At 32.2% G+C, this 11,978-nt stretch overlaps 1 protein-coding gene across 2 annotated transcripts in view; it reads left to right on the top strand.

Moving 5' to 3' along the window:
* LOC140668139 (uncharacterized) overlaps positions 1 to 11,978 on the top strand; it is a 28,219-nt gene that overhangs the window by 12,188 nt on the left and 4,053 nt on the right. Inside the window, exons 2-5 of one of the 2 annotated variants that reach the window (XM_072896828.1) lie at positions 9,589 to 9,658; positions 10,316 to 11,035; positions 11,348 to 11,603; positions 11,686 to 11,776. In XM_072896828.1, coding sequence (XP_072752929.1) covers positions 9,607 to 9,658; positions 10,316 to 11,035; positions 11,348 to 11,603; positions 11,686 to 11,776 — 1,119 coding nt within the window. In that variant the 5' untranslated portion in view covers positions 9,589 to 9,606. The remainder of the gene's footprint in view (positions 1 to 9,588; positions 9,659 to 10,315; positions 11,036 to 11,347; positions 11,604 to 11,685; positions 11,777 to 11,978) is intronic. The other variant, XM_072896829.1, reaches the window with a different exon arrangement.

The raw sequence follows: 11,978 nt of genomic DNA on the forward strand, positions 1-11,978 counted from the left end.
AAGCGATCTCACGTCGTGTGTTCTACAATCGGGACCGTGTTATTCCGAAATACGGTGAAACTTCTCCAGAGGAAATTAGATTGCAATCAGAGTATGCGTGTGTGTATGTGTGAGAAAATTTATATTGTGAATATGATATATCGAAGACGATCAGGTTGCACAGCTGTTATCTGAATTCCAACAGACTGACATTCCTTTAATGCATAATTTCTTTTTTTTCTGTTCGAGCGAATAAAATTATGATTATTTTTGGTTCGACTGAATTTTAATTTCAGATTTTCTTTTGCGAGAGCAACTTGAGGAGCATTAATTTGAATAAATAAAACTGATAATTATACATGAAGAGGCTGCTTTCAATCTTCTTATATTTATGGCTATAGATTTAATCGTGCACTCTAATTAAATGTTTTCGTATTTTTTTTATGAATATTTTACTACGAATATTAAAAGTTAAGTCATATATATATAAACAAATGTTGAATATATTATTAATTCAACCATTTATTTCGCAATAGTTTTGTAATATTTTTTTTTACATTTTTCTGTGCTTTATAATTCTATTATATTATTGTAAGTATTATAAACGGTCGCATACATAACATAACATACAATACGTTGTTCTTTATCATTTCGGCGACATACGCCGACAGAAAAAGATTGCGATAAAACGCGCAGCTGCAGCTGCAAACAACCACCAATCCAAAGAGGAAATATAAATGTGAAAAAGGAAAAATTGTTAGGACGTAGATGCTACGCTAGACTTTTCGTATTGAGAACGACCGTTGAAAGGCGATTCACAGAAAGGAAAGCAATTTTAGCTAGCAAAAAAGAAAAAGCAGTCCAATTCTCTCTTCTAACGATGGCGAGGTTCCGCGCGAGCGCACTGATTTGGAAAACCACAGTAGTAAAATAATAAATGAATGAGAGATTACACTCAAAAAAATGATCTTGCAACTTGTACAAAAATTTTCTAGGTGTAAAAAATTAACTGAAACAGATAAATTATTAGCAAATACTGTGATGCTGCATATATTTTGCACTTAATCAATTTAAATGACAGAGACCGAATTTATATCCGTATTATTGGTGTAATTTAGACAGAAAATTTTTTTATTATGCCTATCTTTAAGACCTATTGTCAAGGACAATTATATTTGTGATTAATATTTGGCAATGGGATCTAAATTTTCTAGAGGTTTTATTGCTACAATATTGCTGCTACAAATTCTACACGTGACAAACAATATTCTAACAGATACAAAAGGTAGCGATAAATTTTAATTGAGACGTCTAGAAATCTATCTACCATAGCAAATTATTTTTTTGAGAAGTAGGAGAAGTTACGCAACGACCGCTGAAATTAACCCTTTCACGGATCATTCCGCTTCGCAACTCGCTTTATTAAACATTGAGTGGAAAACGAAGGTCGAATAATCAGTTCACGGCCTATTAGTTTCGCGCATTCTGCTCTCGATAATTCGAATTCGCACTAGGGGCGACAAATCGCGATTCACTTTGCAGCCCTCGTTAGTGCCACTTCTCTAATTCGATCGCGCGTCGACTCAGTCATATTTCTCTCCGCGATGCATTTCGTTCGATAAAGCGTAACTCGACAATCTGACAATCTTTGCGGTCTGATGATTTATGATTGCGCAAGAAGCGCAGTAATATTTTTTTTCTCGGTTCGCTGCGTTGTAATATAAGAAAAGATATAATGCGTATCTCTTTCGCATATATTGCCTTTTTTTTAATATTATTATATTTAATAATAGTAAAACGCTCAATTTTTAGCGATACAATTGGAGAAATTGAGAAAATAAAAATGATATATTTTCCGTTTCTCAATAAAAAAGTTTATCATTTTATAAAGTTGTAATTCTAATGGAGAAATCGTTGAAATAAAACTTTAGAGTTTGCGTTTCGGAAAATACTGATGTTGGAGTATCCTGTTTGTAATGTAATTCTGATTAGATTTCTAATGTAACTGAATTCTATTTTTATTTTAAATCCAACTCGAGTTAACCTTCGCTTGAAATAAACATTGAAAGTGAATCAAGTGCAAAGAAACCAGTTTCCACTGAATGTTGCTTTTTATCGCGATCTTTCCGGAGATTGTATGATCAAGAGGCAAAATATACACATTTCCACGTCATGCTTCAGCGATTGTATCCTGTCGCGCGCATTTCTTCCACTTTTTATTGAATGTTCTATATCAGATTTGAAGATCGAAGGCAACAGACTTGAACAGCGGAACTTTCGCGTCGTACCAAGTCTTGTTACATTTTTAAGAAATATTATTTTTAAATAAAAAATATATGATATTAAATATTAAATATAAAAATTTTGATAAGCTAGTTTTAAGAATTCGATCGCACGCAATTATTATCAAAATTGTGTTAAAGATGTTACATCTTTTAGATATGCATATCTATACGCACACTTTGAATGCGAAAATGACAAAGTCAAGGTTTAAGCAAAAAGGTTGCAATTTAACAAGTTAATTGTCATGGTTACGTGACTCGCATTGTAATTCGATGGCATGATATCACAGATAATAAATAACATTGTAATTTCTCAGTGACGTGAGAAATAAACATGATTACGGTCCCTGGGAGGACGCAGAAAACACGGTGACTGTATGAAGGACTGCAATCTTGAAGAAAACAACGCGAGAAAACGATAGAAAAGTTGAAATTTCTATCGAATTATATTGCTAATTTACGCACATTAAACGCATTGTATTCGCTTCGAAGAACTTTATATACGGCGGTTATTGAACTCGAATTATACGTTGTTGCGTGAACCGCGAAACGGCCAATTTTTTTTTACGAGCTTTCACGAAGAGTATATAAAGCATACAGTACATAATAGAAGCGAATTCATTAAATCAATTATCTCTTTGGTCTGAAAATCAAATGGGACGGAACGTACGGGATACGTGAAGTGAACGCCTCCTACGTGGATTCACTCCTCGATGTGTTGCAGTTGTATATGAATTTGCGTTTTAAAAATTGTTTTTTTTTTTCGATTGTGAGCTTCTCTAAACTGTTACAACATTGAAATATCAAAAATAATTTAAATTCTGCTAAAATAAACTTGCTATAACGTAACTTGCGTGAAAAATGATGATTTTTTAAATTTCGCAATTAAGTTGGATTGTGAGTTTGACAATGAAAGAATAAGGGGTGATTTGATCTTCCAATATATGCCGATATAAAATTTATAAAATAATCCATAGAAAAGATTTAATTTATTTTTAGTTTAACAAAAAATTAATTAATTTCAGTCTGACGTGATTTTAGTCTGTATATTCTCTCGAATATACAGTATAACCGCATACATATTTTCTACTTTGATAAAGCAATTCTACTCACATGCAATTATCTATTTTGGAAATGAAGTTTCCATCGATCTTGATTTTATTCTCACAAAGTCAGACATTTAGATGCAATTAATCATCATTAATGCGAACAACAATTATAAGCATGTTTAACGGTACATTTATAATTGGGCGCATTTTGTATCTTATTTTCATTTTTTTTTTTTGACCTAAAAATGAAGTAGGACGAGATTCAGCACGCGGAAGTTACGTCATGTGCAACAAATTTTTTTTTCTGCTTGCACTCCCCGTGCAATTTCATACTTTGTGGCGATCATTTACGGGATCATATTTACGAAGCGTAAATATGTGCTTACGCGTTCTAATTCGTCTCGTACATAAGCGAATTAACTATTAAGTACGCTAGCGCGACTTGAGTAGTGTATAATGTTGCTTATTTGCGTTATCTCTTTTTGATCTCGAAACGAAATGGAACGCGGCGTAATGCCGCTAGATTCGCACAGAACAAAAGAATATTCTTATTTTGACAATATCTTTAGTTACAAAATGTAAATCTTGAAATGAGATTATTTTGCGTTAAATAAAGAAAATTTACTTGATTGAAGACATTTTATATAGTTCAACCGAGAAAAATATATTCTTGTTATTTAAGAATAATTTTCTTGAATGGAGAGGAAAAAATGTTGGATAAAAAATAACACATGTAACAAATCGAAGATTATAACTTTCTTAGAGTTAAAATAATTATTTTATTCTTGACAATTGTAGTATTAAAATAAGATTATAATATTGTTGAAATTAAAAATTTTTAAATTCTTTCAAGAAGATTATAAATTGTTGCGTATATATGAAACAATGAAGGCGTTTATATGAATATATACGTTTTGTTTGATACCTACTTTTTTCTGTGTAAATATGTTAAATTGAATCACACATTCAAGGAGGAATTGGATGGATCAGCTACGTTAAAAATTAATAAATCTAATGCATTTCGAGATTTATTAATTTGACGTTGCAAAAAGCAATTTTAAAATGTAAACTTAATAATTAATTTGTAAGTTAAAGTAAAAAGAAGCCCTGTAGAATTAAAATTTTTATTTTCATTAATTTTTTATATAATCACTATAAAAAGTCGGATATGAAATAATATTTACAATTTTTTAGATTAAATTATATTCTACTAAAAGTATCTTGCGCAATATTAAGTTTATGAATTTCGAAATACATTAGCTTTATTAACATTTAACGTAGGCGATCCGTACAGTTCTTCCTTAATCCGCGGAAATTTATTGAGGCGTCGGCGAACCGGATGTGTCTTATTTACGAAGATCAGCGGTCCGTAACAGCATCATCGTCTGGTGTTGTTATATCGCGATTATCGCCAATCTGAAAGGTAAATCACGCTTTTGCGAGATACATCAGGAGTATGTATGTATTATCTCTACATGTCGAAATGATATTGAAACAACGGATTTTATCTCGAAATTGCGCAAAGAGTGTTTTCACAAACAAATAATTTTAGACTCGAAAGTCTTTATATTTTTTGAGAATTTTCTTTTTTATTCTCTCACTTTTGAGAATGTCGGAAACGTCATAAAATTTATCTAGTCACGTTCCTGCGTGCGCTTCACTCCGGACGTGTTACGACGCGCGAGGTCGCAAGCGTTTCCGGTCCATGAATGAAGTCACACCGATGTGCGAAGGGTGCGTTACTCAACGAGGTGAAGCTTTTGTCGCCCAGAAAAGAGGAGCGGTCTTTGTTCCGGTGTCTTTATTAAGCCTGAATTACCGGTGGGAAAGAATTGCGACGTTCTTAAAGAACATCTCTCTTCTTTATTCCGGTTCCATCACCGAGCCATATATCCGCGCAAAGGTGCGACTAGTTATGTATGCTCGGAGGAGCATGACCGGCTTGACTAACTGTACACGTGTGTCTCGCATGCTCCTTAATTCTGTAATCACTTTGCTCGAGGAAGGCTCGTTGGTGCAGCCTCCGAACGGCAGGATTATTATTATTATTTGCGACAAAGATTTTTTAACGCTAACATTCATACGAGAATTATCTGAAATTTTTAAACCAAGAATGTTTTCGTTTGCATTTATATTTGTCACTTATGAGAAAATAATTGAGATGTCTACTTTCGAAAATAATCAAAAACTCAAAAAAATATTTTGCTAATGTAGATAGATTTTGAGATGTCTCAATTAAAATTTATCGCTACTTTTTGTATCTGTTAGAATATTGTTTGTCACGTGTAGAATTTATAGCAGCAATACCTCTAGAAAATTTAGATGCCATTGCCAAATATTAATCACAAATATAATTGTCTTTGACAATAGACCTTAAAGATAGACATCACAGACAAATTTTCTGTCTAAAATTACACTAATAATACAGATATAAATTCTGTCTCTGTCATTTAAATTGATTGAGTGCAAAATATATGCAGTATCACAATATTTGTTAATAATTCATCCGTTTCAGTTAATTTTTCACACCTAGAAAATTTTTGTTAAAGTTGCAAAATCATTTTTTTGAGTGAATTGATTTTTCCTAAATTTGAAAAGTTTGTTGATTTCTGTTCATAAAAATATGTATTTATACAAAGGTCCCAAAATAAAAAAAAAACATTTTTTTAAATCTATATACAGTAATTATTTTTATTTATATTTATTTATTTATATTAAATTATTTAGAGTAATTTTCTCTCTCTCTTCTTTATATCATAATTTTTAGAATTTTGAAATTTGTTAGGATTAAACGTGAAATGAGATGTTGATGCTTTGAAATATATGTGTGTTAGACAGATGTTTTGTTTTGTATTTATTGAAATATGGATAAAGGAAGGACTAAGGTACATGAATACCGTATTGAAAGGCAGTGGTTTTTATAAACTCATTCATTGATTCATTGATTTTATCGTTGGCGTATGCAGAAGAATGCATGAAAATAGAACGCTTGTAATCTGCGTTTGACTTAAAAACCTTTCGCGTTTAAAACAAACATCTGACATAAAAGAAGTACAGCAATAATTTACATCTGCGCGACGTTTCATAAGAGTTGTCTCCAATTCTTCAACTTCCTTTGCACACATACTATTGTTCTTTCGAAAGTTTAAAAGCATAATTATAAATTTCTATGTAATATTAAAAATTAAAAAATCTAAAACACTCGGATGCAATCTCTTAAATCAATTTCAGGTGGATTTTCTACGAATAGTTCGATATAGAATTTTTGCTTGTGATTGTTCTGTCAAACAAATCTCTCCTTCGTCGGGCAATAAAATTGAAAAGTTACGATGGTCGATCCTTAATGCCATTAAATACAATTCGCGTCACGTCACGAGTTGCAACTGGTTGCAGACAACAGAGCATGACCGTCGCGCTGTATCCTGCTGTCGCTTCTTTCCGTAACATTTTGCGTCGCACGAAGTCTCCGGTGAACAAATGGACGCATGAATCATTAATTAAAGTTACCACCGATTATTAATATTCTATAAATATTTTTTTTATTTTATTGTTATTTATTCTTAATCCTTGCTTTTCGGCTTAGGATGGCTTCCAGCTTACATGTTTTACGTACGTACATATAACCATTTCATATCTTGAATTTTATAAACCATATGAGTATGCTTACTAATTCTGCCAAATATATATCCAAAAATATATCCTATAAAATAAAATAAACTGAAATGAACTAAATAACTCCATAAAAATATAAAAAATATAATAAATATAATATATATATATATAAATATAAATATCTATATATACAAACATATACATACATAAACTATATAATCTATAATTCCTTGAAAACCTGTCAATCTATTTTTATCCAGAATTTAAGTTAAAATCAAAATTCAAATTAAAATCAGAAATTATAATTAAATTTAAATTAAACTTAAAATTTAAATTAAAACTTAAAATCAAAATCAAAATTACAATTAAAATTAAGATTAATATCACATTTAATATTAAAATTAAAATTCGAGTTCTCAATTGAAAATCATAATTCCAAATTCTAAATTCCAGAATCTAAAATCCAAATTCAAAAAACCAGAAATTCAAAACTTTAAATTCAAAAATTCGGAAATCCAATCCTTCAAATTAAATTAAATTAATTTACTTAAAATTTTTTGAACTTTCAAAATTCAAGATTTCAAAATTTTAGAATCTAATATTCTATAAATAAATTATTACATATTTTACATTTTAGTATTTTTCTGAGAAAATGAAATTTTACACTTTATTAGCTGTAAAATGTTTTTTAATTTACCAAAGAAGAATTGTAATAATGTTAGCTCTTTCAACAACAAATAATTTTAATATTTGTTCTCGAGGATTTCTATTGTATAAAATATCCATTTTTCTTAGAAAAGATGCAGTTTAGTCAGAAAACTCGATTTTATCTGCGAAGCTTTTTTAATGCTATATTTACCACAATCTGCCACTTTGCGTGCAATTACAGACGCGTTTCTGCGTCAGTTTATCAGACCGGACACGCCGTAAGGCTTGCTTTTAACGCTACAGATGCTGGTCGTATAAGCACTTAAGATTACGTACAAGCAGCAGTGTTGGTTGGCTGAACTCTAATGCACGATTTATATAACAACTAATAATAAATATTCTAAGGTTGCTCCACCGAGTCTCGATGCTTCTCTTATAATTAGACATTCTCCTCTTTTCAGGTTATTAGGGTCGTTGATTCACATGGTAAACTTTCGAAAAGTTTATACAGTTTATTATGTGACACTTTCCACGGTATTCCCGCACTTGTATCTGTGACATTTTAAACGGCACTCCTGAATTCCGCGATAGCGAGGCAATATGTCATTTCGTGCGAAGATTGTATTGTAAGATCGTAATGAAAGAATAATTTATAATTTTCATCCCCTTTTTGATTTGTACTTAAGGTAATAAATCAATAAATTACGAGAATAAATTACGCACTTTCATAAAAGCTTATCATCATACAGTTACGCATTGTTTACCGCAGTTGATTAATTGTTAATTATAATGATCATAGTGAATTATTTCCCGATTACTTGTCGGGATTGCAGTTTTCGAAAAAGAAATTCAATGATATATGAGAACGTCTCATATTACTATTTTCTTGTTCGAGTTGCATCACTTGTATGACAAGGCGACCACGTGTCTTAAGAATAATATCCCGTGAAAAGTATAGTAACCAAATATCGTGTGACAATTAATTCATGAAATATTCAATATTTTGTATAAATATAAATCTAGGTTGAATATTTTCTAGGTTTTCAAATTAATTTCGATGATTGGCCCATAACGCATAAGATTTAACATTCAAAAAAATATTTTGCTAATGTAGATAGATTTTTCTAGATGTCTCAATTAAAATTTATCGCTATCTTTTGTATCTGTTAAAATATTGTTTGTCACGTGTAGAATTTGTAGCAGCAATATTCTAGCAATATCTCTGGAAAATTTAGATCCCATTGCCAAATATTAATCATAAATATAATTGTCCTTGACAATAGGTCTTAAAGATAGGCATCGCAGACAAATTTTCTGTCTAAATTACACTAATAGTACGGATATAAATTCTGTCTCTGACATTTAAATTGATTAAGTGCAAAATATATGTAGTATTTACTAATAATTTATCTGTTTCAGTTAATTTTTTACACCTAGAAAATTTTAGTTCAAGTTGCAAGATTATTTTTTTTTTAGTAAACATTCAGTTAAAAATATAATTTATTTTAATTTGATCAAGAAACTATATGTGTAAACTAATTTAACATTATAATTTTAACATTAAATTTTTATATACTAAAAAGACTTTTTTAAAATTTTTTGGGAATTTTTTAATTAAATAATATACTTATGGCATAAGGAGATAAATGAAACGCGCTTTGTAATATTCTAGTTTTATAAATTTGGCGTATTTTTTATTGAAGATCTATGATTTTATCGAGTGATTTCATAATCATTATATACCTGGAACCGAGAGCTGATCTTAAAATTCCTCCTGCCGCAATGACTCACAGATCTCGCGATTGAGCAATACCGGTCGTGGATTACTCACCATAATTTTAACCTTCTCTTCGATTAAGTGAGCAACATTAGCCATTCGCTCGTTCATTCGTTTGTTCGTTCGTTCGTTCGAGCCTAAATAGCGTTTTAATGCACAAACTAGTTGTATGACGCGATGATCGATCATTCTCGCTTTTGTTGCAAGTTAGTTTTATATAAAGGTGCATTCGTGTTTCCAGATACATCCAGATGACGCGATGACGCTACATTGGTGGATGCACTGGTTCTGGGTTACCGCGCAATTTCTTGGTGAGTCATCAGATTTGTTTGCAATCGAATATTTTAATATAATAATAATTAATATAATAAATTGTGAATATCTTTCTTTTAAATGCTTTCGTTAGCTTGTACACTGAAAAAAAAAATAATGTTGAATCAACAACATCATAATAATTTATTTTATTAATTCAACAACATTATTAATCAAATCAATACGTGATTAATAATGCGTACGTTTCATTAATAATGTTGTTGAATTAATAAAATAAATTTCAACTACAATAATGTTGTTGATTCAACACTATTTTTTTTTCAGTGTAAGATCGAAAAATTTAAACAATTTTCTGTTTTAATTATATTGCTTTATGCAATCAAATAATTCGCGAATATAATTTCAATTATCAAGATTTATGCGTGTGCGTAGTTAATACTAATGTAATATAATTAATTTTCATATGATTAAATGTAAATGTAATTTTAATCACTAAGATATTTTTAATGTGTTAAAAATTAAAAAGAGATAAAAAAAATTTAGTTCAGCAAAAATTAACTTTTACATGAAATTGTTATACATATAGTTTTTACAGCGTCTTATATAATTTAAAATTCCAATTGAAACACGCGAGATTTCATAGAGAGAGTATAATTCTTTTCTAATCGATATACAACATTTTTCTTTGATGATAGTTATTCTGGGGAACCCTTTGCCTTCTACCACGGTGGATCCCGTCAATCAACAGCCTCAGCCATCTCCGAGAACGCCATCCTCGTCGCTCGAGACCGAGGATATTTATCGCTCGTCGAAATCACCCAGACTGGGCTTCCGCATCCCCAAAGCTATCGGTCTTTATCCCCAGACGAATACGGCCGTGGCGACTGACAGACAGCAATCCGTCACCACCGTCGCTTCGTCACTGTTAGAACCACGCGGGAGTACCGGTCTCGGAGCGACCGGTCACGAGACTGTCGACGAGTCGAGCTTCCGCGGGAACATCTCCGAGGTTGTGCCGCTCGGTGTGACGACTCCGGCGCAGCGCATCATCGAGAGGCTCAGGAACCCGACTACAAAGAAGGACAGTAAGATCACGTGGATCCTGACGACGAGCAAGTCGTCGGGTAGATCCAAGTACGATCAGGAGGAGAGGTACAATCAGTCGAGCGACGCCGGTAGAAACGTCAGCTTCGACGAGGTCGAGGATCTCACCGTGTTACCTCTCCAAGAGGAGATGACCAAGGCCGACCTGTCGTTAAACAGGACTAGGTCTTCTCTCGTAACATCCTTGTCTGCAGCCGGTGTTACTAGCAACGCCGCGATCAGGACGTTCAATCGGTCCGAAGACGAAGTCGAGTTCGACGAGGAAGTGGCACAGACCCAGCACTTTGCCACAGCGGCGTCTATCCTTGAAGGTGAATTTTTCGGAAGAGTGATATAAAGCGAGTAGATGAAAGAATAATTTCGCGGGCAATTAACAACGATGACGTTAGCTCGCGCGAGAGATAAGAGATTAGCATTGTATTTTAATTGATTTTCACCTTGCCTTCATTGCCTTCTTTCTCACACTTGCTAATTTTGCTCTACTTTTCGACTTGGACTTAATTCCTTATTTTATTTGTCGCACGATAGAAAGGATTAGATATAAGACTGTTGTATTTTTTAATCAGCATTTAGCGAATACAAAAAAAAAAACTTAGATATTTTGAAAATTATAATTGAAAAAGGAAACAACTGTGCAGTTGGCGTGAGCGAATCCACTCGACTGAGCAGAGCGAGGAACACTTTCATGACGAAACATCAGAGGGATCAAATGCAGGGAGACAATCTGTCTTCCGATTATACTGATACCGATAACAGCAATCAGGCCGAACAACAAAACTCGGGGACATCCGCCGCGGGTATAGCCGCTATAACGGGTAGTTGTTTGGCGACCGTGGCTCTGCTCAGTACAATGGGCAGTCTCGGATTTATTATATACAGGTAATGACGTTTTGTAATGTGCTTTTAATTACGCTCATTAAACATCTGAGTGTGCGTTGATGTTGTTTTGCTCTCTTTTCAGGCGCAAGTACTTGAATCCACCGCAAACATTAAACAGTGATAAATGCAGTAACCCCGACAGTTCGGGTTACATCGATGATTCCACCATTCGCGTTAGTATTATTAGTATATGAAGATATACTTTATAAAAAGATATCAATATAATTATAAATATAAATAAAATTCTTCTAATACGTCTAGTGAAAATAATTAATTGAAACGCACGTGTTATACTTTAAATAAGCTTTACGAATATATATTTTAAACGTCATGATTTTAGTAGATAAGTAGTACAATTTTCAAGTCTGTTGAAAA

Source organism: Anoplolepis gracilipes, chromosome 7, assembly GCF_047496725.1.
Source record: "Anoplolepis gracilipes chromosome 7, ASM4749672v1, whole genome shotgun sequence".
In the NCBI taxonomy this organism is placed as follows: domain Eukaryota; kingdom Metazoa; phylum Arthropoda; class Insecta; order Hymenoptera; family Formicidae; genus Anoplolepis; species Anoplolepis gracilipes.